The sequence below is a fragment of the Marmota marmota genome, unplaced genomic scaffold (genome assembly GCF_001458135.2).
Source record: "Marmota marmota marmota unplaced genomic scaffold, marMar, whole genome shotgun sequence".
In the NCBI taxonomy this organism is placed as follows: Eukaryota; Metazoa; Chordata; class Mammalia; order Rodentia; family Sciuridae; genus Marmota; species Marmota marmota.
This window is the reverse complement of record NW_025999941.1, coordinates 6,716,797-6,744,766: the sequence shown is the minus strand read 5'-3', so window position 1 is coordinate 6,744,766 and position 27,970 is coordinate 6,716,797. Positions and strand designations below refer to the sequence as shown.

General features: G+C 41.4%; 1 protein-coding gene across 3 annotated transcripts; it reads right to left on the bottom strand.

Annotated features, from left to right (window-relative positions):
- Positions 1-579: 579 nt before the first annotated feature.
- Positions 580-27,970, bottom strand: Il17rd (interleukin 17 receptor D). 3 transcript variants are annotated; one of them, XR_007346864.1, is made up of 13 exons: positions 27,888-27,970; positions 22,192-22,317; positions 18,891-19,009; positions 18,251-18,371; positions 15,611-15,655; positions 15,359-15,510; positions 14,182-14,247; positions 13,027-13,081; positions 12,421-12,531; positions 11,282-11,466; positions 7,674-8,622; positions 5,178-6,544; positions 580-1,279 (listed from the first exon to the last, which is right to left on the bottom strand). XR_007346864.1 is itself a non-coding variant. In XM_015494404.2 (12 exons), the coding sequence occupies exons 2-12, from the start codon at positions 22,280-22,282 to the stop codon at positions 6,432-6,434; spliced, it is 2,007 nt and encodes a 668-aa protein (XP_015349890.2). In that variant the 5' UTR covers positions 22,283-22,317; positions 27,888-27,970; the 3' UTR covers positions 580-6,431. The 3 variants fall into 3 exon arrangements, 2 of the variants coding, with proteins under 2 accessions (XP_015349890.2, XP_048657039.1); XM_015494404.2 differs by having other exon boundaries at positions 580-6,544; XM_048801082.1 differs by having other exon boundaries at positions 580-6,544; positions 11,282-11,445.

The following is a 27,970-nucleotide window of genomic DNA, read 5'->3' as shown; positions in this document are numbered from 1 at the left end:
CATTTTCTGAACACTGACGTGTGCTGCAGCATATCACCGTTTAATTCACCACCCTCTGAAGTAGGGAGTTTGGCCCATTTATAGGTAGGAAATCAAGGAGTAGACTCTCACATAATCTTACAGCAACGGGGTCACAGCAACGGCAGCCAGGCTGGGACCTGAACCTGAAGTTGATGGGCAATAAGAAGTTACCTTGCAGAGCATAAAGAGTGCATAGAAGGTGAAAGAATGTCTCCTGGAAGAATGAGCAGACATCTCTTTTTCTAATTTGTGTGTGGCTCCCAAATTCCAGTGTCTTGTTTTCAAACTTCTGAAAACGAATCCATTTGTTCTGAGAGTCAGATTTCTTCTGTAAGAAACAGTATTGTAGCAGGAAGGCCTCCTGACACAGACAGGTGAAATGCCAGTGCCTGCTGAGGGATGTAAATGGTCCAAGGTGGTGGGTTTCTCTTCTCTAAAGGGCAAGAAATACTGACCCACTCACCTCTTCTTCCTGAGGCAGAACCCTCCAAAAACTGCCAGGAGCCTCAGCTAGCTAGGAAACAGGACAGGTATTCTAAATAACAAACCACTACAGTCTTAAAACAAAAACATTTTATTTGATGCAGAAATTCTAAGGTACAAAACCATTTTGCAAATGTCAGCTGTGGTCTACTATCACTTATTTACAGAGTTATACACAAATCAAACATGTCACTAACATTTTCAATGTAAAAATACAGCACATTGCTACAGTCTGTCAGTGCTCATTATTCCACCAAAGATAAACTTAAAGATGAAATAAAAACAATGACATTAATGACCACTGGTGTTCCACAGGCTTTCCTCCTAGAACATAGGAAAAGGGAGTTTTTGCAGTGGAAAAAAAGAAAAAAAATTTTAACTAACAGTGAAAATCATAGTTACCTACTCTCTAAATGAACACAGTTCATTACAGAAGTTTTTGCTGCTGTCCAGACTCACTATGCAAAAAAGCATCATGAGAGAAATAAAACTTTTTAAATAACAGATGAGCATGTTAGTGTCATCCAACGGCAATTTTTGTCTACAGTTCCAGCATTCACTTATGTCCACATCATATACAAATAGAAAACTGCTCTTTTGAATCTTCTTGACTGGAATTTTATATAATATAAATGTGAGGTGTACAACAGGAATAGTTTGTTTTTGTCAGTCTTCTGATTGTGCAAAACACAGTGGTTGGTCAACGGAGAGCCATGGCGCTAGCCCCCTGGAATGCAGAAGAAGTCCTTGAGGTGTCTGTGGTTCCCATGGAATTCTGGAGAGGAACCAAAGAGCAGGAGAGAAGACAATTGGCCAAAATTCCCCAGAGGTCCTCATTGGAGGATTCAAAGGTGTCTGCAAATTAGTCCCCAGATGACAATGGGAAGGTGGCACTTAGCAACTAAACTGCTGCATCATCTCACCAGTGGTTAAACTGAAGTCTGTACCATGTAGTGATATTATGAGTCACCAAATAAAGGTAAAGATATGCAAAAATAGAATCACAAATTGGGAGGGTAGGGTAGCTGCCACTCAGAAGGTAAGAGCTGGTCTAAAAAAGTATCCTGAAGTTCAGGAACGACAATCAACACATCAGAAGTAAGCACCAAATGTTTGCCCTTAGGAAGGAAAATAAACCACAAAATAGGACTGTTACCAAGGGCAGGAGGAGAGGGGAGTGGCAGCCTACTAATTCTTAGAATGAATATAAGCAACACACCATTTTTTAAAAGTGCCATTCTATTTCTACATGCTAAGAGGCACTGGGCACATATGAATTTCCCTATAATCCCACCCTGAGCTTGGCCATCACAAGGCACCAATATGAAGAAGGCACCAATGTTCTGTTTGAGCAACTAAAACAAGTGTGAAACTGAGAAACTAAAGAGCAGTGAAAATTATTAAGCCTTTGGAAAACAGGAGCTGTGAAGAATGGTTTAACTGGGTGGGATTATTTACCACTGAAATAAAAACACCAGGGGGATGACTTCACTGTGGTTTTCAGATACAAGGGAAGGTGACCAGCTGTTCTTTCTCCACTACACCCTCAACAAAAGAAAGCTGGTTTGCATTTCTATAAGGAAGAACATACAAAAAACTATCTGATCAGCAGGGTAGGTTACAGAATCTCCTTTACTAAAAGTCCACAATTTCATCTGCAGCCATATGTCTGGAATAATTCAGTGCAGCCCCTGTCTTGACACCAGGGAGGGAACATGTGAGATAATCTAAACTTTCTTCTAGCCCTCGAGGTCTGAAATGGGAATCAAAGCTATTGGCTTACAGATTTTCTTTTGTTTACTTTCACCCTGTGCCTGGGAAGGAGGGGAAACAGCAAGGGCGACCCAACACCCACAGGGTCTCCCCTGTATCTCAACATCAGGAAAAGCTTTTCTCCGTCCACAGTTTCACACAGCCAAGAGTCAATTCACAGATCATTTAAAACAGAAGGTAATGCATATCTGGCTGTAGTGGACACTAGGAGATTCTTTGCCTTATTACCCACATATGCCTGTTTTTCTAATTAGGTCTTGGTCTAAGTTCAGATTTGCACACCATCTAAAAAAGGATTACACATGAGCCCTAGGGGTTGTGGAGTTTAAGTGAAATTGTTCAAAACATTCTGTTTCTTAAATTGGAAGACAATAAATCTGAACTTGAAATTAAATGTAAAGAAGCAATTAAAACCTTGCAAATACATTCAGAATCACCTCAAATTTCTTTGAAGGAGAGTTAGGGGAAAAAAATAATCCAGCTACTGGCTGGATTTAGCATTAGTGGCATGGTTTATGTGTAATTACCATGGGTGACTTTCATTTCAAATCTTATAAAGCAGAGGTCACAAACTGGCAGCCAGGGAGCCAAATTAGGTCCATCTGTATGTTCTGTTGGTCTTGAATTTAAATATTTTAAAATTTTAGTTGCCAATATTAAAAGAAAGAAATTTTCAGCTTCTCTTGAGAAATGGGAAGATTGGGAAACACTTCATGTCCACAATCAACTGGAGCAGCCTCTCCCTGTAGGTAGGACAGAAGTTCTTCAGTTTGCCACAGTCCCCACCATGCCTTATTGTCACTCTGACAAAGAGAAGGTGTGCTGTTGCAATTTGTTATCACACAGCTAATTTGCTTATACCTGACTACACTGGTGCCCCTGAAGGTACAGGATCTGCTAAGAATAGATGTCTTCAACAACAGAAAAGACTAGTAACCTTCACATTGGCACTGCCCATCTCTCTCCAATAAAGAGAGTAATGTCTCTTCTTAAGAGAGCCAAATTAGTTTTGAGGTAGCCAGGGACTACAGAATGTTCTTTCTTTGAGAAGGAGGGTATACCATTTCTTCTCCAGGGATAAAATAGCGTCCCTGCCGATTTAGTTTCTTGTAAAGGAAAAAAAATGCTCACCTCTGAAAAAAAACTCTTAAAATCATGTTAACCTACAGTTTTGGAGGACTAGCCTTCCTGTTTGCATGTACCTCAGGTAACCTGAGACTGGAGGTTGGTAAAAAACAAAACCAAAATATCTTGTGTTTATAGAATAGCAAGAGAGAACTTTAACAAACATACATGCGGGAACTTAAATCTCCGTAACCTACTACACATTGATTCTAATGATTGATGTCATCATTGGTAAGGACAATTTTTTTTTAAACTTCTGATCTGGGACTGTTTTTAGTTAATAACAAATCAACCAAAAGCTTTATCTCATGACTTTATGACCCAATCTCATTTTTTGTCTCAAAATACTGTTACCTGGCTGAGTCCCTAACTCAATACCCAGGACTGGACTGGAATGACTTCTGATTCTTTCAAGATCCTTGTGTTTCAAAGGCCCAAGTATCGATCCTCTGGAGGAGTTCTGCACCCAGTGTAGCTAGGCCTGGTCCATGAATATAGTCCCAGTTACTTGGAGCCAACTTCTCAGAGAAGAGCACACAATTACCTAGGTTTTAACCTCCCTGATCACTCTCTTGGCAAAGCTGACTGCATCATATACTAAATTCTTTCTGTGAGACATCGGAATTAAGGAGAATGACTAGCTTCCTACCTTGGGTATTCTTGGTTTTCTAGAGTCCTGGGATGAACACTGGTCTTCTTTGCAGAGGGCACTAACTTACCCATAAAAGCCTCTCACTCTCAGATCAAGGCCTTTCACTGAGCGCATCACTATAATCTAATTCTTGTTTCCCGATATCTAAAACTAGCAAGTTGGCAGATTTTTTTTAATCCCATTTTATCATTTCCACTGTCAGACAGGTAGTTAGTCAAAAACTGCAACTCTACTTAGAACAGATGTTTTGCCTTAATCTACAACACAACTATTCCCATTGCTAGCATGATGTGGGGGTGGGAGAAAACAAAAGAGTGAAACTAATGAAACAAAAATTAGGAAGACAGACTTCTCAACTTATTCTGAATTAGGCAATCATACTGTAGTTTTATTACTTGGTATTTTAGAGTCTGTGAATCAGAAACAATAGTTCAGAGAACTATTCAAACCCTAAATCCAAACTAAAAAACATTACCTGATTTTTGGACTAGCATCCTTTCTGTCCCTTCCATTTTTGTAACAAGTGAGTTCATGTATTGAACTCTCTGCCCCTGCCCTTGGACCTCAATTAATGCTCCTCTGAATGCTCCAAACTGTCCCTAGGGCCACTTTCTCAGAGATGCCTATTTCCTATGTGAAGCTGAATGTCTATTGTAAAAGCAGCTCCTAGGTTCCTTTGGGAGCATGAAACATCTCTTAGTCCAAATAAGAAATCTCTCTGGTAACGTTCCAAGTGAATTTTCATATGTTAGCAACTTTGAACCCACTGATCTCCTTCACAGAATGTATGTGGACAATGAAAACAGCAGGGCAATTTTACTTGGGCAGGAGCTCTGTGCTTGTCCTGGATTCCACACAGAACATCTCTACCAAGAAGCCAGTTTCATGGGGAGACAGTCTTGCAGCTCACTGTCTCTCCCTCAGAGCAGCTGCAGGAAACTTGATGCCAGAGAACAGATGAGCACATTATCCCAAGAAGCTGCCAGCTGCCTTTACAGAGCAGGGAATAGTACATTTGAGTCCAAAATACACACAAACCTCTTTCCAGCAGAACTGCAAGCCTTCCCTTCCCTACCTGACAAGCACATGCTTGAAAGATAATGTTCTGCCCCATCCCACTTACCAATGTTGGTCCCATCTGATGAAGGAAAGCCACAATCCTTAGACTAAATGATGAGAAAATGGACCGCCAAAATCCAATGGCCCCCGGTGAAAAAGGTGTAGAGAGATGCTCATACCTGTGCCAGGGCATGGGGAGGGCAAGGGTTTCCAGAGAGGAGACTAACACATCATCACACACATGCAAATCAACAAACAGGATATGAACAAACATTTTCCCTTTGGAAACAGAGATTGTGTAGAGGAGTCATTCATAAAAATGTAACAATAACCTCTGTGATAGTCCCTTCATTTCTACTTTCTTAAAAGGAGACTTGTCATCAATCAAAACCAGTTGAGGAGATTAGCTCCACACACTATTGTGTTTTTGCAAATTCTGATCCCTAATATTTATGATACAAGTTTAGACCAAAAGGCCAAAATGAAGCATGAACTACAACTTTCAAAAATACAGCCCAGTTGGGTAACAGTCTCTTAAAATAAATGTCCAGACACCATCATCTGAGCTACAGCTCAGTAAGTGTAACCCAAGGAAACTTGATAGGCAGCTCTGGCCTCCACATGATGCCTACTTAGATTATGAGAAGACTCTGAGAAAGAATGAGCAAGACAGTCGGCCTGTTTTATGGCTCCCTCATCAACCAGCCATGTCACCCAGCAATACATAAAGACTTTTTAAAAGGTGACTGGATATTCAGTCACTTCTTTGACATTGACTCAAAACTTATTTAACGTAATACCCCTGACATCGTAAGTTCCACATCAAAAATGGATAGGACATCATTTGCAATATAACAGATTCCAGAGAGAATGGCACTTGATTTCTGTGGCGATAATGACATTACAAGTGCTTTTTCCACAGATCATTTCAAATCAAAGTAACAGTGAAGAGCAAAGTTTGTTTATGGCGCTCAGTGAAGTCTGAATGGTCATTGTGAGTATTATCCTGTTTCTTTTTAACTGTTTCTTCTCTACCTTTCAGAATAGGCTCTGATCCAAGAACTGACCTAATATAGCAAGGTCTTGTCAGACCCCATGGACATGCCTTTCAGAGTTCCATATGGTCTTGGAAAATTGGAGACTTTGCCAACATATTTGGTAGAGGGCTGGGGCTGCAGGAGCAAGTACTGGCCAGAATTTCACTCCAAATATCCTTTTATGAGCCCTCAGCTGCAAGAAGGCCATGTGACCAGAGATGAGCTATGGTACCAGAGAGTGGTGGCAGCTAAAGTGGCAATGCTTAGACTCTTCTGTTTTGTTACAAAGGGGCAACCGCATGGAGTTCATCAGTGTAGCTGCAGCAACCAAGTTCTGTTTTGCACACTCCAGAGGCAAGGAGCTTAGAAGGGAGGGTAGGAGGATCCTCCTCACCTAAGGAGAGAAAAGAGGACAGATCCACACAGTCATTGCATTTCACTGAACCTGGCGCCCATACAAAGATATGGTTGGAATTGCATTTGGAGTACAGGTTTTGCACAAATGATACAAGAATCAGAATCAGTTCAAGATGTAGCACTATTATCTTCTTAACAGATTCCAGTTCCTTTACCCTGAAGAAGGAAGATACCTTCCTTGAGGGTCAAGGGTTTCTATACATAATTCCAACTAGTTACAGGCATGGTAAGGAGCAGCCTGAGATAATATCCTGGGGTTCCCTGGGGGAAGTGGGCCCTCCTACAGAGCCCTCCTACTTAGGGCCCTATACTGAGCTAGAAGGGAAAAAGTATTGCTCCAATGAACCTCTAGTCCAACAGATGTGATTTTAAAGGCAATGGAAAAGCCTGGAGTGGTGGCATACTCCTGTGATCCCAGCACTTAGAAGGCTGAGGCAAGAGAGATCTCAAGTTCAAGGTCAGCCTCAGCAATTTGGCAAGACCCTCAACAACTTAGCAAGATTCTGTCTCAAAATAAAATATAAAAAAAGCTGGGGATTGGGCTGGGATTGTGGCTCAGAGGTAGAGCATTCACCTACCATGTGTGAGGAACTGAGTTTGATCCTCAGCACCACATAAAAATAAAGGTATTGTGTCCACCTATAACTAAAAAATAAATATTTTTAAAAAGGCTGGGGATGTAGTTCAGTGGTAAAGTGCCTCTGGGTTCATTTAAGTTTTTGATACGAAAAAATTAAAATAAAGACAATGGAAAGGAAGGGTCCCAACAAAGACACAGTCCCATAAACCCTTACCCAACCCCCTGGCAGACAATGTATTTTGGTATTCCAATGTTTCTGGATTTCAAGAAGACAATATAATACACATACCATATGCTATCTAACCCCCCTTGTGGGGTCTAGGCAGCTTATCATAATTTAGTATCAGTATTTCTGCAGATCAAATATTCACATTACTTGGATAAATCCAGTCTACCAAAGAAACCATATTATTTCCTTTAGGTTTAATTGTCCAATAAGTCAGCACCAAAATTAGAAAAACACTTTGACGTACTTTAGAAATGTTGCGAAAGTGTGTACCACAAACCTGACTCAATAGCACCTTACCCAGCCCAGAGGAAGAGGACAAGCTCTCCGTCAGGGAAGAAGTTTCCGTCTGGTCCGTTGAGAGTCCTTCCATCAGAGGCAGAGACAGCTCAGACGAGGGCACAGATGAATCGTAGATGCCCGAGTCCCGCGGCATGTCTGATGGGCTGCCCGCTTTCACAGCATGCAGCAAGGGCTGCAGTGTGGAGCCACCCTCCTGGGTGGACGGGGCCTCAGGGTCTTGGTCCAGGCACACGTGCTGACTCTCGGGGTGCGGGTGCGAGTCGGCAGGCCCAGTGGCCCCAAGAACGGCAGCCTCAGCCTTTAGGCAGAAATCACTTTCTGGTCCTGGTTTGCAGATGACGTCATTTAAAACCAAGCCTGAGTCAAACTTCTCCAGGACAGGCTCCCGGTAACGCAGGAGGGGAGGATGGAAGGGTAGGAACTGCTTCTCGAACCAGTCGGGCTCCTCGTCAATAAACTGGTGCATGTTGCAGATGGCGACATACAGGGAACGTCCAGACTTGCTCCGAAAGTAGTTCCTTCTGCTGCTGTGTCCCAGGTGCTGTCCTGGCTCCTGGAGGCTATGGTCTCCGGAGTGCAGGTGGGAGCAGAGCTGGGGAAGGTTGTCCATGAGTTTGTATTTAGTACTCAGGTCCAGGATGCAGGGGACATCACCTTCGCAGGAATAATCAAAGTAGACGGTGATGAACTTACTGAGCGCAGCAGATGAGCTCTGCTTTGCCTGGCGGAGCTTTTCAGCAATAGCCGCCACTGCCACCAGGAAGAGCTCCCCTTTGCCTGAGCCTCGGCCACCTCCTTTGTGTTTGTAGTTCTTCTTTTCCACAAAGTACTTCATTCCTTTGGAACACACCACGATGATGAACTGGGACTCGTGGATCTTCTGTATGACCCATTCTCTCTGTCCTTCTCTACAGAGACTAAAATCTTCCCATAGGTCCAGTGTCACCTGGAAAGAAAACAAGGCAGCTCCCTCATCTACTCCACAGGAGACAGGAGTAACAAGATGGTGAATATCAGAGGAGGTCACATCATCTATAAGCACAGCTATGGGCAGGCTGTGTTGCAGACAAACAGCTGAGGTTCTACAGTGAGACTCACACACTAGGCCCTCTGAAAGGGCTTGCTATCCATCAACTCATTTTAGCATTATGTAAGGTCATTACCACTGGCACCCCAGAAGTGAGAAGATGGAAGCACTGAACTTTTACCAGCTGGTCTTAAGTCATCACAAGTATGGCCTCAAGGAACCCACAGTATGGTGCAGAGCACAGAGTATGAAGGGACTGATACTTTTATTATATGATAAGAGAGGCTGCCAAGGAGCAGATCCTGGAAAGAAGGCTAACAGACTAGACTCAAGAGGAGGATGAGTGAGCCAACTGTGCTGGAAAATGGGGCTCCGGCCTATATGCCAAAGTCATGCATCCAGAGAACATGGATGGCCAAGAGGATTTCTCTGGTAATGGTAACTCTTACCAACCTGGGTTCAGCCATGTTGTTTGGTCAATGCCAGAGAAGAGGTTGGTGAACTGATAAAACAACACAACTGGTTATGTTCTGGTTAACTCACTCCAGAATAACAAGCACCTTCCTTCACAGCTTCATAGAGATCTACAGTGTCACATCTCTACAAGGCTTATGATCAAGAAGGCCTCTGGGGTCTGATCTCTGGTAGGGAGGTTGGTGGTGGTGGTGTATCCCTGATAAGGGAATGAAAATCAGGTATGTGTGACCCCTCAGAGGGTTTAACCTTTAACCACTTTCATCTGATTCTGCTGACAACAGGTCTTGACAATTGTGTTGGTATGAATGATTCCTTCTAAGTTTAAAAACAAATTCTCAATGACTATGACCAAACGTAGCAGATACAATGTTTTAGAAGGAGTGGGCACTCAGAAATGGCCTTGTTATCTTCCTCTGCTGTAAAATATTACCAAAGAAAAGAAAGCCCCAACATCCATCCACTTACTAAAAATAATCCTTAACTGTCTTATACTTTCCTTAATTCTTGCTGACATTATACATGCTAAAGCTAACTGGGAAAATACACCAAGCAAATTTTTTAAAATTCCTATCTTTGACTCAGCAATTCCATTTCCAGGCATTTATTCTGGGGAAATCATCAGAAATGGGGCAGTACTTAACTACTGAGAAGTTTAATAATATATATGAACTCATTTATAGTAAACACACACAACACTTTGGGGATTGAACCCAGAGCACTTCACCACTGAGTTACATTCTCAGTCCTTTTTTATTTTAAGACAGGGTCTTGTTAAGTTGCTGAGGCTGGCCTTGAACTTACCATCCTCCTAACTCAGCCTCCCAAGTTGCTGGGATTACAGGAGTAGTACATCAATACTATGGATCGTGTGACTATTTAAAATTTCAGTTTACATAGAATTGCTAATAATGTAGAAAATTATGAAGAGACAGAAGTAAACCATTCCAATCTGCCCAAAATGCAAAATTGTATATGTGAGTTCATTTGTGCAAAAAAAGACTGGGTAAAAATACATTAGATATGTTTGCGGTATCTGAAGATAGCATGTGCCACTGGCTAGATTTTGCAGTTGTTTTTCCAGCAGGTGCTTAAGGCCAAGCTTCTGGTTTTCACACAGGAGACTAGACCAGCCTTCAGATTCATTTAATTGACAGCAGAGGGCAGCCTTACCACATGGAGATAATCTGAAGACCAGGCTGACAGGCATTTTCAGAGTACAAATGACTTCTAGCTACACAATTACTGTACAATTATTGCATTTTTAAGAAACAGGACATGGTTTTCACTTGAGATTCACTCTAAAAATCAAAACTATGGCATTATAGAAAAGCTAAGTATTCATAGTTAACTCAAAAATTGCTAAAAAACTGAGCAATCAAGCATTTGACACATTACTATTTTATGGATTCCTCCCGTCCTACTGCCTGATTGTCTGCAGCTACTGCCTTCTCCTACATCACCAGTTTCTCCCTTTCCATGACTCTGTACCAGTCAATCATCAAAACTCAGGAGCACTTTGTTAAACATTCCTCCCTAGTCCCGCAAGATCTCTTCCTGCATCAGTCCCATTTTCCATTCCCCTTCTCAGCAAACTCTCTCATGCCCAGCACATGCTCACCAGGATGTCTTGAGTGACCCCTGAGTGGGATGTCCCACTCCGGTTACATAGTCCCATGGCAAGCCCATGATTTTTTTAGTGCTCATAAAACTTCCTTCCAGGTGGGTGCCACTCAAGGGTTTTAGGCATGAGAGTGTCAAGGTTGGAACCAAGTATTAAGAAACATTAGTGCTGGGCTGGGGTTGTGGCTCAGAGGTAGAGTGCTTGCCTAGCATTCATGAGGCACTGGGTTCAATCCTCAGCACACATAAATATAAAATAAAGACATTGTGTCCACCTATAACTAAAAAATAATTTAAAAAGAAAAAAAGAAACATTAGTGCTGATGATGGGAAAGACAGACTGAAAGATCAAGGCAAGACTGTCTCCAGTTTGGAAACTATGCCATTAATTAAGGGCAGACCTAGAAGAGAGAGGCAGCAAAGAGGGAGTACAAACTATGTGTCCTGCCCACAGTAAAAGAATAGACTTTAGATTCCGCACCTCACAACCACAGAAGTCCTGGAGGAAGTAGGCAAAACACTGGACGACGTTCATGTGATTCTGGCCATCTTTACTGGAATAGCACAGGAAGACCTTCGGCCGCGGCCTGAGCCTCTCCCTGGGGAGTGCTGCAGTATATGTGGAGGACTCAGAGCTCTCTTCATCTAAATGTGAATATATATTTTCTAAATTGGGAAAGAAGACAGGGTTGGTACCTATGAACAAAGCCTCATCTTGTTCCATATGACTTGGAACTCAACAACATCCTCAAGAAAGAACAGTTGACATGTCCACCTAGAGAGTCCTAATCCCACGACTCCATCAGACCCTTGGATCATCACTGAATGGGACAGTAGATTTCTGCAATGGAGCATCAAAAGATCAAAAACTGTTTCAAATCTGAAACTGACCTTGGACAAGCCAGGAAATGCTACAGGGTCCATTCTGGTCAGTGAAGTGCCCAGAACTGGCTCCTAAAATCAAGTGTACCTGCTAGACAAATTAAGCATTGGCGGAGTTGACCTTAAAAAAGTTTTATTGAAGTATAATTTACAAAGGTAAAGTACACACATCTCTTTCTCGAAAGAGAAATCTCTCTCTCTCTTTCTTTCTTATGGGCGGGGGGGGGGGTCTCACAGGCCCAGACTGGCTTCCAACTCCTGGGCTAAAGCATCTCTACCTAAGTTTCCTCAGTATCTAGGAATACAGGCATGCACCATGCCCAGCTAAAAGTGCACAATTCTTCAGTGTACACCTTGATGAATTTTAATATAAGTGTCATCTGTGTAACCCCCATCTAAACCAAAGTATAGATTATTTCTAGCTCCTAAAAAGGGTTTCACACGACACCTGATTTTTATAAACGATCAGGTCCTTCCTCTATCCTTATTCCTGCATCAGACTTCCTTCATGCTCCTAAATTTAGTTTGAGAATTGAATTGTGCCTATCCTTTTAATGGTTCCTGAGATTTTACTCAACTATTTTAATTCTGGGAACTAGAGAAGCCAGGGACTGACTAGGAGCTAAGGTTTCCCAGACACCCACCTGGAAGAACCAGGTATTCCTAACCTCCCTCTCTGTTGGCTCTGACCCCTGACCTGCCCCCTGGGTGGGGAGGTGGAAAGAGACGAAGAGATACCTTGTTGCTTCTTGCGGCACATCACAGTGAAGAGCGTTGCAAACGCCGATATGACAACCAGTGGCACTGTGATGGCCACAGCTCTGATGGGCCCAGCCCAGGGAGAATGCACTGAGAAATTTCAAACGGAAGGATTTTAAACTTGAGCAGCATAACAGGTTTAAAGATAAATAACTTTTTTCTTATAAACATTAAGCTGCCCCACAGGTTCTAGGACCCCAAAACCACTTATCTCTAGTTGTGGTGATTATAAAATGATTCAATGGTTCATTTTTAAAGGGTTGTACAAAATAATTCAACAGTTGAGTCTACTGAGACAGTAAATAGCTCTGAATGGGAACTTTGCCTAAGAAAACCTCTTCTTCCACCACTTTTCTCCCAAGGACAAGTGACTATTTATTTAGTTCCAGTGATAGATACCACACTGGCTTTGATCTTCCAGGCATCAACATGAAGGTGGAAGGAAACTCACATTTGATGGAATATCATTTAAGAGGGAGGTGCTGCATTTTGTTTTGTTTTTGTAAACCATAAAATATAGAAAGTATTAGATACCTTAAGTCTACAGTAGTCTAGAGCCCAAATTTCAAACACAACAATTCTTACCTGGCTTTAAGGCATAATGCATCACTTTTCTTGTTGTATTGGTATCATCTACCAGCTGCAAAACAGAGGACACTGTATTATTTTTTAAAAAAGTGATAGCACCTCAACAAATTGTGTCTAGCAGGTAGTGGGGCAGGACACAATACAACAGTGAATTCATTCATTATTCCATTGGTGTGCAGGTGTGATGGGGGGGTAGGAGCACAAGTAGAAAAGAATGGTTGAGGGAGAGAGAGAGAGCTACTGGCCTGTAATTATTTACCAAGCTAAGACTAGGCATCAGGGTTCATCTCCGCTTTGCCGACTCAAACCTCTACCATCCAATTTCCTGTCGTGATTAAAAAGGCTGCTTATTCACTGAAGAAATTCAGTGAGTGAATCCCACAATCTAACAATTTTCTATTAAACTGGCATCCTACACTGATTTTACTGAGCCTGCATGAATACTTTAAGAAGGTGTGTCTGGCCCAAAACACACACTGCTACTGAGGAATGCAATAAGTAGGTCTTTCTACCAAAATGTTAGGACACGCTGGTTGTCTTTGAATCATACGGCAATGGACAAATTGTTAATTTACTTTTACCTCAATTCTTATAGTACCAATTTGATATTGGAAAAGGAATCTTAAAAAAGAAAAGAAACATATCATTTGCATACTCTTTGAAATAGTGTCTGTTGAGAATAGCAATGGAAATCCTAGAGCAATATAGGCAGATATAAAAGGACTAACTTTTGTTTTGCTGTTTAGGAATAAAATAAAACTTTCTTTCTTTCTTTTTTGCAGTGCTGCGCCTCAAACACAGAGCCTGGCACATGCTAGGCAAGTGCTCTACCACTGAGCTACACCCCAAAACAAAACATTTTTAAAGCTAAACTTTTAAAAATATATCTTTGTAGCATGAAAGAATATTATATAGAAATTTTATATCATAGTTATGTGGACTATGTGGTTACATAAAAATACATACTTGAACTCTTTAATGAAAAGATCAGATATCAATTATATATAAACTTTTTTAAAAAGCATAAGAACCATGTAAAAATACAACTGTGCTCACCTTCAATGGCTTGAAATATTAGTGCCATAAAGTTAAAACTGTACATGAACGACATCCTGTAGAATTAATAATAGGGCTTTCTATAGTTATACATACCTCAATTATATAATCCCCTGGAGAAACATTTTGAAGGAGGCAGCTGGTTGTCTCTGTATTTTGTTCCTGTAAAGAAGCAATCAACACTTTAAAAACTCACTTCTTGGAAAAGGGCATCAGAGACTCTTCTCTCCCCCAGAGCTGAAGGAGACTTGCCACCAGTCATACTTTCAGATGGTACAATTAGGTCAGAAAGCAGCTGCACTTCTCTGACTCATGTTATCTGAACTTCACATCTGGGTAAAAGGTAGAAAGCCCTGGACCCCTGTCATATTCTATCCTTAGCTGGTGGTGCCCTCAGCAGGAATATTTCATCTGAAGGCCCCCCCAAAAAAGTTCAAATACCCTCTAGTACCCTCTACTTAAAAAGGGAAAGGGAAAGATACTAGAGTCTAGGTTTGCATGTTATTTCATTTGCCACAATTTTAACCTGGACAGAAAGTCAAAGGTCAATGATAGAGGTGAGAACTAGCAAGAGAGCAGAACTAAGTCAGAACCCGACAAGTGCAGGGGCATGTGTAGGAAGGGACAGTGTTTGGCCACCATGACCAATAACCTCTCTTGGTCCTTGAGTGGGCAATCTGGCAATCCTGTGAGCTTCCAGGAAATGTTTCCCACTTCTCTGATCACTCTGATCTTGGTTACTGATCTTGGTTTAAGATTTTGATTACCTTAGCCTGTAGGTAGAACCAGGGGCCAGTGGACTGCTAATGGCTTGCTTCTAGTTCTAGTTTCCCTCCTTATCAGCTGTGTGGCTTTGATAAAGCTAGGTGACCTCCCTGAGTCTCAGATTCCCCATGTGTAAATGGGAATTACAGAAGCCTCTGTTTCAAAGAGTGCTCAAGATTCATGGAGTGGAAAGATCATCATTTACCACACAATGAGCACTTGATGAATGTTCAAAACATAGAAAACAAACTAGAAATACTAATTCTTTTGATTCCTTAGAAATACTTTTTATAGATCATATCACTACTAGAACCGGTCAAGGTGTAGACAAGTAGGAAATAAGGGATGAAGGGAAGATGGCCTAAGATATAACCAGTGCTAAACATTCTAGAATATCTACTGATACTGCCACCAAAGCCTAGGGCTCACACTGAGCCACCCAAATTCCAGAGACCCAGGAGTCACTATAAACCACAAGGTGCTCCTTTATGCATAACCAGCAGCTCACCTGCTTACAGGTCTTTCGCTTGAAAGGTACTTCATGCTTGAGCTTGTAATGAAGATAGAAAAAACGGAAGCCAAAGTTGTGTGGTGCATGGTCGAAGGACACCTGCATGTCTGAACCGTGCTGGGTAATGTTCAGGTTCCGAGGCTTCCAGACTGGGAGGAGGAAGCAGCCAGAGTGAGCATTCAGAGGCCTCCCAATGCTCTCACAGTGGCAACACTTTCAGACTTGACAGATAAGAACCGCTATACTTACAAGGTTTACAGGCAAGGTTGTCCGGTTGTAACAACAGGTCACAGGCTATTGAAAGAGATACATATCTTTAGTTTTAGGACAGTTTGACATTTTCCTTACCCAGCAATTCAATAAAATTTAAACACACTATGCTTGGTGCTACTGGAAAGGGAATAAAATGCATCAATTCAACAATGATTTTTCACTGCAGGGCAGAAGTTCTATCTTATGAAAATTTAAATGGTATGATATAAAAAGGTTAATGTAGTTCACTTTACATAAGTGGAAACAGTATAAAAGTCACCCAGATTTTAAAAGCTTGTCAAACATTACATAGTTTGAAGGCTGGAAGCCAAGGGCAGCAGAACCATGTTCATGCTACTATCACATGGAGGCTGTTTTAACTGTAAACAGAAATAATGGTGGTCCCCACTCCACTGTGGAAGTGTCTAAGCACAAGAGAACTTTGGAGTGGCTCTGGTAACTGTCAAGGGGTTATTTTGATCATCATTAGCATTCTTATTTATAATCCTTTGTGGACTCTAAAAATGAAACATCAGGCATTTATTAAATAGTAGTGTCAGTGCTGAAAACCAGGTACTGAAACCAGTAACTTTGAAACAGGATTTAAATGTGATAAAAACACACATTTGAAGGGACAAATGACTAGCCCAACATGTCATGCTGCTAACCCAGGGAGAGTCTTCTGAAAATTCATACAATGCTCCCCCCTCCCCTAAAAAAGGATAGTTTCAAAGCTACAATGCACTGAAATGGTGACAAAGGTCTACATTCCAGGAATGTATGCCCTACCTCCACCTTACCCCCAAATACACAAATTAATTCCAATAGGAAAATTAATCTTAAATTATGCTCATTATTATCCAGGCAAGGTTCTTATAAACACACTCTTTGAATCCAACATCTGGTTATTATATACAAAGCATCGAGAAATGTGACATGTGCATGGTTTTTGCTCTATGGAATCTTACATTAATTAAGAAAATAAGACTAATTGTTATAACTTCGCAGCATAGAAAACAACCACAGTAGGAATTCTACAAAGGGAAACATGGACTCAGGCTAGAGTTGAGACCAAAAATCTCAAGAGCACAAGGATGACAATCAGACCACAAAAGAGGGGACATCAGTGTGATGGTTTAGATATGAGATGCCTCCCAAAAGTTCCTGTGTCAATGTGGGAATGTTCAGGGGTGAAATGATTAGATTATGAGACCTAGAACCTAATCCGTGAATTGGATGGGGGGGTTAATAATTTGAATGGACTAACTACATGGTAAATATAGGCAAATGGGGGATGGCTAGAGGAGGTAGGTCACCAGGGGCATGTCTTTGGTCTTTATGTTTTCCTGATGCCTCACTTGCTCTTCTCTGTTTCTTGGCTGTCTGAGCTGAGCAGTTTTCTTCTACTACGCCCTTCTGCCATGATGTTCTGCCTCACCTCAGCCCCATGCAATGGAATCTGATCATGGACTGACCCTCCAAAACCATAAGCCTAAAACCAACTTTTCTTCCTCTAAGTTGTTTGGGTCAGGTAGGTATTTTGGTGACAGCAACAAAAAGCTGAGAACAGAGCATCAAGATCATACTGATCAGGATCATGCCAAAGGGGCCAAAGGGGCCACTGAAAGTTTTAGGGGGACTGGACATCACATTTGAAAACAGTGATTTAGGAAGATTAAAAGAGACATGTACAGGGAAAGGGGAGCAACTGGGAACCCAGATGGCTCATGGTTGAAGGGAGGGAGGGACTCCATCGCTATATTTCTGAAGATCAAATTCAAGCTCCAACAAGCCCTTTTAACCCTGTGAGTCAAAACCCTAGTCAGTGGGGATGGTATCCTTATAGGATTGTTACAGAGATAAAGTGTATTAATACATGGAAAGCATTTAGAACAGGGCCTGGCACATGAATGTTAAGTAAGTTAAAATTTCTAGAAAGAGGTGGTCTCAGGAATACTGTTTAATTTTCTTAATCTAATCCTCACTACCATCTAATAACAGGTATAAAATGGAATTGTTTCATGCTCCCACCATACACCCCAAAATCAACTTACACTTTTGTTCCTGGGTTGTTGTTGTTTTTTCCCTTTAAGTATTTTTTTTAGTTGTAGATGAACACATAGTATCTTTATTTACTTTTATGTAGTGCTGAGGATTGAAGGGTGCCTCACACCTGGGAGAGAAGTGCTTTACCACTGAGCTACAACCCCACTCCTATTCCTGGATTTTAAAAAACCATTTGTTTTGTGTGTGTATGATGCTAGGGAATCAAACCCAAGGCCTTGCACATGCTAGGCAAATTCTCTACCATCGAACTATACCCCTAGCGCAAAAAAATCACATTATTTTAATACGTGGCTGTCTTAATGGTGGTTATAGTGTCCTCAAAAAAATCAGCCATCAGGTTTGTTTTACAATAAACCAGGAGTGGGTGTCTCTGGTTAGGTTAACAAAGCCTGGGCCAAACCTTCATTTTAAAAAGTATATTTTTAGAATTTTCCTCTGGATGCTTTTCTCCTCATCCTGCTTCTTTTGTACTGGTATCTGGTGTGATTTTGAATACATCTCTGTAGAGCAATCATGAAAAGCAAGAGAAACATCTCCTCAAGGGAACCAGGCAGGAAAGAGCATACTCACCCCGAGTTCTGAAAAAGAAAGGGTGGTAATTGCTTTCGTTTTTAATGGAAGGGAAAGGGACAATCTTTACAAAGTAATCCGTTTCAAATTTCATATTCAGGAAAGGTTGAGATTCCATTCCCTAAAAGGGAACAAAAACACATGTGGTGTCATGAAGAAATTACCCACCCTGTCACTCACACCTGAGACCTTCACTTCTACCCAAACTGTCTTTCAGACACAATTCAGAGCTGAGGATATGCGCCAGGGAAGCAGAAAGTCAGGTCCATTTCCTGGACCAAGTTTGGATTTGGATCTGTAATGCAGGAGATGGACAAGACTGTCTGTTTGTTCTCTGGCAAGAAAGCCATGGCTAGTTAAGCCTGAATCTCAAGAGTTGCAGGGAGAGGACAGTGAGCCCACAAACCCCCCGCAGAGTACAGACACTTTCTGGATGGCTGCTGGAATGTAACCTGAGAAGTGTGTTTACCAAAGAGAGGTGCTGAAGATCAGGCTGGTGTTGCCTCCCCATCCTAGCCCACCTTGGCAGGCAGGGTGGACCCCACGGCTCTGCTTCTCCAATTTCAGACTTTCAATAGACCATTCAGACCCCAGGAACAATGGCATGTCTTCAGGAGCACATTCCCCAAGTGTGACTTACAGTTCTTTTGAAGCTACTGTTGAGCTGCTTTGGGTCCTTTAGAATCAGTTGTTGGCACTGTCTTCCCTCCGACTTCAGCTCCTCCAGTATTACCCGAAATCCTTTTAGGAATTCAATGCCTAAGCAAAGCAGGATGCTTTTATGAAAAGCAAACCTAATTACTTCTGAACACACTTTCCTTCCTCCAAGATTAGGGTCCTCTCCACCTACACACCGGATGTAAAGACTTTGCTCTGCCTAGGACATCTGGGTGAACAGAAAGGAAATGAACATATCCTGCGGTCCTCTGGGATAGACAGGTGATTTTCTCTGTCCCACCATTACTACTATAATTAATCTCTAATCCACCAGGCCATTTCACAAATATCGACTGCCTCTGTAACATCAGGGTTCAAATATTTAGACCCAAGTCACAATTGATCATAAAAGTCTGCAGTGAACTATATAATTTCTAGGTCAGTGAACAAGGGGTATTCAGCTGACAATTCCCAATGCTGACTGGGAAGTGTCCTTCAACCACAATTCCACTTTAAGTTTTAGCTCTACATTTTTTTTAAGTTTCACTGAGCAGAGTACAAAATTCCCAACATAGTGTCTGCACCTGAGGGGTTTCTAGACTAGAGAATAATAGTTTAGGAGAATGCTGATAGATTTACAAAGCATTTCTTGCTCTAATCACTGTAAGGCAGACACCCAAGGGCTGCCCAGTGTGTGCTCTTCACATAGCACTTAGAGGCCAGAGTCACCCATGGCGCTGCTGAAAGGCACTGGCCCAGCCTCCTGCCACCTGAGCTTCCCCCACTGCACGTCCCACTAGATGCTTTCAAAAGGATTAAGCCCTGATGGCCACAAGAGCCAGCACCGGGGGTCTGTATCCCATGGAGACCAGAATGGTCCAACTGCAGCTGGAGATCCCCAAAGCTGGCCTCAATTGGTGAGATATCGATTTCACATTCTTTCTGAACACTAGACAAGGAGACATTTTCAAACCTCCCTCTCCCAGGGCAAAAGTAATTACACAGGATGCAATTAACCAGGTGGGAAAATTATTGATGGCAAAGGCCAAGGAAATCTTTTTCTTTTTCGAACAGGTTCTCCAATCCTGTAATTATTTGATGAACAGCACATTTTTCATGGTGGATAGGGTGGAGGCAACACAATCAGAACCTCACATTTTAGGGGTTCAGAGTGCTCAGAGCCCCAGAACTGATTCTAGTAGGTCAGGTTTCAATCACAAAGCTTCCTGCGGGGTGATGGCCAGCTAATCTACAGGCCCAGAGATTCAGACATAATGGCAAGACACAAGGTCTTTGGAACAACTACTATTTAGTAGATTTCATAGGAATTTGCCTTTTGAGTTTAAAAAACAATTTTTTAAGCAAATCCTTTGTGTTTATACAAAAATTTAATTTATGCAATGTTCCTGGAATTATTATTTTTTAACAAGAGCAAACTGATTAATATGATTAAAGGCCAGGCATCTCATGAAATCACCATGACAAACCTGGGTCTGGAGGTAGAGGCAGCAAATGTAATTCCTATACTGCAGGAACTTATTTACCATAAAACTAGTAACACCTTGTTATTATAAAAGATAGGCTATTTTATAAAGTAACCTCCCCTAAATGAACTTATTTGCTCTCTTTTACATCATTTAAACTCACTGATTCCTAACAATCACAGAAGTGCTATTATCTCCATTTACAAATGAGGAAATTGAGGTTTAAAGAAGTTAACTTGCTCAAGGTCACCAGGAATGACAGGACAGAAGCAGAATTCAAACCCAGGAAATACCTGACTTTAATTCAGTGTCCTTAACCCACATGTTTTCCTGCCTTCCAAGTTTTCCTGTTAGAACCTGATAGAACCTGTCCATCCCCCCCACATACACACCCATAAATCATCATTCAGGAAAAGCACAGCCTTCTGTGTTCCCTGTATTAGTCTTCCAACCACCAGCTCACACCTCTTACTTTTATTCTAATGAGGGAGCCCACAATTCCTTGGAACAAGCCCTTAACCATTTCAGCCTTATATGGAATGACCACTTCCCTTTTACCCACGGAGAATGTTTTTATCTTTAAATGTTAAGATAATATTATTTTTGGAAAACTCATGGGGTTCAGACTCAGAATTACTTCTGTGAACAGGGGAGTGAGGCCCTCAGCTCTAACCTTCCTCCCCCTGCACTCACCCCTCTGATGGTCGGGTTCTTCTGAGATTTATCCTCTTCAGATTAAGAAATCCAAGCTCAATCCCTGGCTATGTTTGGGAAAATATCTAAAATTGGTGGCAATGTCAGAGGGGCAGGTCTGAGGCCCAGATTCTGATGAAAACAATAGCCCCTCTGCTCTGAGAGCTCTCTCTGAACAGCTTGCATCTACTCTTGATAGACAGGGAATCAGGGGCTCTGTGAGCCACCTTAAAATGTTGATTCTGGGTTCAAACCCAGGCTCATCTGAACAAATGCTCCCTCCCCATGTCCATGCTTGACTAACCATCCCCGTCCTAGGTATCATCAGTTCATTCAAGAGGACATACATGCCAGGCACAGTGGTAAACGCCTGTAATCCCAGTGGCTCAGGCAGGAGGATCCCAAGTCTAAAACCACCTTAGCAAGACCCTGTCCAAAAATAAAAAATTTTTAAAAAGGCTGGGGATGTGGCTCAGTGGCCAAATGCCTCTGAGTCCAAACCCCAGTACCCCCACCCCCCAAAAAAAGAGGACAAACAGACATCCAAACAGCCAAACTGAATCCAGCCAGATAATGTGGGTTTGTTCTCTTTCTGTCCTCATTTTGATTTGGGGTTTTTGTTTTTGTTTTGGTCTCTCACAGCTTAAATAAAATTTTAATTAGCTGCCAACTTTGAAATCCTGAAAAATCGCAATGTGTGTCAATGATGGGTCCATATATCTATGTGGTCACAGAGACCGCTAACACTGGCTGCCAAAGCCAGTCTGCCCCTGAATGGGCCATGGGCTTTCCTGACACTGTTACCACCTACCACCAACTAGCAGTGAGACATAGAGGCCAAGGACTTGGTGCCATTTATCACCTACACACTATTATTTTAGAAACCCACATGTCTCTCAAGGGTCAAAGAAAAAATGCGAAGAGCCATGGAGCAGTCTTACACTGGGCAGAGTCAGCAAGTGCAAGCCTCAGAGAACCAAGTATGTCTGTGCCCCCATCCAACCTCGCCTCATCCTCTTCAAGACCTACCTGCCGCACATGTGAAATTCTTCTGGCATTAGGCACTAACCCGGCTCACCAGGGTGAACTTGATTTCTGAACACTTACCGAGGGACCCTGGAGACCAAAGAATGGTGACTGCCACTTGGTCGTGGCAAGCATACTGGCTGATGGTGATGTTCTGGGCATCAGCAATCATGTGCTTCCCCAACGGATTCAAGTAGGTGGTACAGTCTGGAAAGAACAGGAATGGTCTAATTTAAAATTTTATCTTTATTTTCAAGTTTGTCTTATCAAATTACACAAAGCATGTCCACAGCTGGCCAAATCCATTCCATTTCAAGTCACGTGCTTCAAAAGCCCAAACATGACATCAAGGTTGACTGACGTTTAGGTTACTACAAGATGCAACAGAGGAATTTGTTTATAGCATCACTACCACCACCCACCCTGAGTTAAATTCCAGGATGGTCCTGGGAGGATCATACATACACAGTGTGGACTGTGTGTGTGTGTGTGTGTGTGTGTGTGTCTGACTTGAACTCTGATGACATTTACCTAAGTGAATAAGTATTTGCATCAGTTCAGCTAGCTTTCAGCATTAAAAAGAGTGATCTGAAAGAAAACACTGCTAAATAATTTGGGGTTTATTTGTTTTTAGAAGAAACCTAGAAGGCAAGGTGTCAACTGGAAAGGAAGGAATCAAGGAATCAACCTGCAGATATGAATCCACAGGGGAGTGATTCACAGCCATGCTGTTAGCAATTCATTAGTGCCCAGGTAAGGATGATAACTAGCATCCACAAAGGCAAGACTTTTGTTCTGAAACACTGTCATCAAACACACACACAATCTTCATCAAATCCAAAAAGCCCCACATTGCTCCCAAAATGAAAACCACCTCTGCTTCTTTGGTTTTTGTCTGAGTATATTACTCACTGTCACTTGTCAGTATAGCCACAATCATGGGAGCAGCAGCACCACCTGGTATTTCTAAACACACCTTCAAAATCTGTCTCCCCTAAAAAGTTGCCAGAAGCTTTCAGCCAAAATCAGGCTAGGACTTGAGAAGCTGGCTGTGAGATGGCTGTTCTGGCCACTTTAACAGAAGAACCATTGGTTGTCCCTAGAAGATACCAACTATTGCTTCATCTTTGTTTTTTTCTCCATGATTCAATTTGAATACCCTCTTTAGTGTCTACTGCAAAAAGTTCTCTTCATCAAAGGTCTAAATCTGTCTGTTTCTCTGCTGAAGCGGGAGGTTTTTCTTTGGAGTGAAATATTCCGGAGCATTTTCTTTTCTCTCCCTTTTTTTTTTCTCTCTCTTTTTATCTCATTAATAAAAACCCAAGATGGGAAGAATGTTATGGACAATAGAAANTTTTTTTTTTTTTTTTTTTTTTTTTTTTTTTTTTTTTTTTTTTTTTTGGTATCAAGGGGCACTTAACCCCTGAGCCACATCCCCAGCCCTTTTTATTTTGAGACAGGGTATTACTAAGTTGTTAGGGCCTCGCTAAATTGCTGAGGCTAGCCTCAAACTTGCAATCCTCCTGCCTCAGCCTCCTGAGTCACTGGGAATTCAAATGTGTGCCACCACACCCAGCTATGTTGCCCATTTTTAACTAAAAATAGACATTTAAAAACCACAAAGGAATATAACAACAAGTCATCCATACTCTTCTTACAGGATATAACTGCTATTAACATTCCAATGGATGTCCTTACAAAGCTTTTAGCATGCATATAATATTCTTTTTTATTTCTTATGTAAGTATAACATCCATACACTAAATTGTACCTCACCCTTTTGGGGTTTTTTTGGTACTGGAGATTGAACCCAGGAGTGTTTGACCCCTGAGCCACATCCCCGGCCCTTTCTAGTTTTTGTTTTGACACAGAGTCTAAGTTGGTTAGGGCCTCGCTAAGTTAATGAGGTTGGTCTTGAACTAGTGATCCTCCTGCCTCAGCCTCTTATAAGTCACTGGGATTATAGGGGTGCACCACCACAGCCAGCCACACCTCCCATTTTTAAAACTGCTTCCTCCACATAGTCTTTGTCCTGCTTTCTTACCTAACCACATTAGATGCACTCCTTTCGTTAAACTTCATTTGCTTCAAAAAGTGACAGCCATTCATATTTCACTATTACTTCTAATTGAACGAATATTAATAATAAAACCAAATCCTACTTTTGATGAAACTCATTCTCAAAGCAATCAATGGGTGTTCTTCAAGTTCAAAAGAGAATTTAAAATAGGAAAAAGAATCTTTAAATATCTGGTTTTGTAAGGATCCCGCGAAATGTCGGAGAAAGAGACCACCAAGTGACCACTCATGCAATTGGCAGAAGGGGGATTTATTGAACCAGCATGCTGGGGCTCCGTGCCCACTCAAGAAGGGAAAGCAGCCCAGAGCCCCGAGCAGGGGCTGAGCACTGCTTAAGTACATTTTTTGGGGAGGGCGGAGGGCTTTGTATACATCAGAACAAATCATCATTAGGCACGGGAAAATTGAATAACAACTCCTAAACATGATTGGTTCATTCATTGGCGGGAACAAGTCAGGCTGGAGTGTTAGGTCATTCCTAAGGAGGGGGTTACATTTAAACTGATTGGTCCAGGCCCTGCAATGCCTACATGCGACCACACAGAGCCCTTATTAAACAACCAATAGTCAGGGGAAATATTTACTGGGCAGTTCCAAGCATTGTCTCAACAGCTACAGAAATTTCAGGTTTTGCAGGTAGCATAGATACCTAACAATACCTAATCCTTTACATTTTAACTCAGACCTTGCAGCTTAGAAACTTTACAACACCCGGTCTTTTACCCTTTAACTTTTACACTTTAACTTCAATTTCTTTTACCCTTACAGTTTAACACCTACATTGTATAAAAGAGGAAACCGTAACCATGAGAGATCACCTGGGTGACTCAGAAGGAGCCCAGGAGCAGAAGCAGAAAAAGCAGCCTCAGAGGGTTCCTTATAGTTCTTGGAACTCTATGATCAACACAGAGTATATTGCTCCTAGCAGAAGCTCTTGAGTCTGAGGGGTTTAGTCTGAAAAAGTCCTGGCTGTCACTAGCTTCCCAATACAGAAAAAGAAGATCCTATCATACTTGTAAAGTTCCAGTATTTTCATTTGTTGAAGCCTACAATGTAAGAGAACCCTTTGACTTAGTTTTGAAAAAATGCAAACAAGAGAAATTCATGGGTTTCCTAATGCCAAAATTAACACTCTTTGGGTTTTCATAAATACAATTATGTAAATAGAATGTCTAAGAATTAAGATAATGTATTATAACCTAGTCAGGCATACCCACTCAGAGCCTAAGGAAGCATGGTATGCAGGGTCAAAGGAGGTAAGGAGGCTTGTGAAATTCAATTATGACTTAATGGTAAGACATTTCTTTTTTTTTTAATATTTATTTTTTAGAAGTAGTTGAACACAATACCCACAATTCCTTTATTTTGTTTTTTTATGAGATGCTGAGGATCGAACCCAGGGCCTCGCACATGCTAGACAAGCGCTCTACCGCTGAGCCACAATCCCAGCCCCCATTTTCTTTTTTTTTTTTAGAATATTAATTGACAAAGGAATAGGAAAAAAAAAAAAAAAAACGGTTTCTGTAGTTCAGTAATTTTGGTGAAAACTTGGTAATTGATTCTCAGCTACTTCAAACACAACTAGTAATCAGTCAGCTGAGCAATAACAGGAACTTCCCTATGAAAGAGAAAAATATCTTTTTCAATGAAAAACATTGAATAAGCTTTTTTTATACAGCTTGCATCCAATTATTAGCAAGTCTAAAGTTTTGGATTCTGGTTACCAAAAAAAAAAAAAAAAAACTTTAACCCAAATGACATTTTGCCAAAATGCAACTGAGCTTCAGGCATTTCAGGAATCAATGCAAGTTGTGAATTAAATTCAAATTAAATGCTAAAGAATTAAGAAGAAATTACGACTAAGAGGTGGGAATAGGCATATGGGTCAAAAATTTAGTACAATGAAGACAACAATAGAATACTTTTAAGTTTTATAGGTATAGATCCTTTACACAAAACCCATATTAAATTAGAAAGGCAAATACTTGTTTGCAGCTGACTAGAAAACTTTGAACTCCTGAATGTAATGTAAGATCTGCTAGGACCAAGAGCATCTATTAGAAATTAACTTTCTAACTCAAAGAAAGATCTCTTACACATGTCTTTACTTAGCTGAACCAAGTATCATGAACTTGCAAATCTTTCATTACCATCACAGCATTTACCCAGAACATGCACACCCCACTAACACAAAATGCCTGAGTTCCATGTGTAAGCCCTCATTGGTTAACTTAAAATACCCATGCCAGTGACTGTGGGTGTGAATTTGACACACATATTTGTATCTTATTATTGTTAGACTATATCCATAACCTCAAAAACTCTGCTTTAGTACTGATTATTCTAGAGGCCTCCATATGACCTAAGCCCCTAATTCACAATCTTCTCCAAGAGATGAATGAGATGTCAGGAGTCACCAAATAGAAGTCAAGCTCCCTCTCATTATTTTCATGTATGAATTACAGCTCATAAGGCTAAAATGCTCACAATTATATACAACAACCTTCTTATGAATGAAAGCAGCTGCTTAGTGGGGATCCTATTTGCTTAATCAGAGAAAAGCACCCTCACCCTATCCTTAAACAACCATTTAGCCAGAAAAAAAAAAAAAAAAAAGGCACACTTGTTTGGACAAAGGACAAAAAAGGGTGTTTTTATTCAACCCCAGTTGAACCGGCTTCTGTTAACACATAGTATTTCCTGAATGTATACTCAAGCCAGCTACCAAGCTGAGCAGGTATAAGCACTACCTCATTTAAGCCTCAAAATGATTCTAGGAGAAGGAAACTAATATTTTTCCCCCCTGGTGCTGGGGATGGAGCCCAGGGTCTTCTGCATACTATACAAGCCCTCTACTACTAAGTTACAGCCCCAGTCCACTAATCTTTGTTTCATATGAGCAAACAAGCATGGGTGAAGAAACCAAGTCACCTGCCACAGCTCATAGAGCTGACAGGTGGGAAACTGGGGTTGGGACATAGGCCCAAGTACATAGGCCCAGAGGTGACCAACTGGTGACCCCTGGTCAGTCTGGGACACAGATTCACTTGCCCCACTCTGTTTGTGTATTTGTTATTTACTTATTTATTTTTAGTTGGAGATGGACACAATACCTTTATTTTACTTACCTATTTTTTATGTGGTGCTGAGGATTGAACCCAGTGTCTTACACATGCTAGGCAAGTGCTCTAACATTGAGCTACAAACTCAGCTCCTATGTTTGTATATTCTTAAGATAGATGCCAATTATTTTTTAAATGTTCACAAAAAATACAGATTTCTCACTACTCTTGGAAACCACATCTTGCTAAACTATAGGAATTCCTTGAGACCACAATGAGCTGGAAGTAAGAATTCAGTGTCTGCTTCAAGCCAAACATAGTCTGTAGTCCCCACTTTCTCCTAACATCCTGTTCTTAGGCAGCTTTGCTCCTCTGTCTCCTGCTGAGCCTGACTAGCATCTGTGCTTATTTGTAAGGACTTGGTCATGTCTTGAGGAATTCAGGGGAGGTCTTCATACGTGACTTTTCTGAACACTATGGAAGACACTTGACCTGTTCAAGGTCCCAAATACTTCAGTGGCTCGATGTTGAAAAGTCCTCAACCCCAAGATCTGTTGTGTCCTTGTTTAAGTACAACGGTGTAAGCTGTGGATTACTGAAAGTGCTCCACTCTTCCAGGTCAAGCCAATTACTTACTGTCATATCTGAAGGTAATGTTGTGCAGTCCGCTGTTCCTGCTGGCTGGCCCCACTCCCTGTGGGAAAACGAGAATAAAATTA

Bases quoted from the DNA above. Each gene is read 5' to 3' on its own strand.
- Il17rd (XM_015494404.2), bottom strand. From the start codon at position 22,282: ATGATTGCTGATGCCCAGAACATCACCATCAGCCAGTATGCTTGCCAC. The intron at 18,372-18,890 runs GTAAGTCACACT...GTTCCCTTTTAG, and splicing joins ACAGTAGCTTCAAAAGAACT to GGAATGGAATCTCAACCTTT. The intron at 15,511-15,610 runs GTAAGTATAGCG...TCCTCCTCCCAG, and splicing joins CAACCTTGCCTGTAAACCTT to TCTGGAAGCCTCGGAACCTG.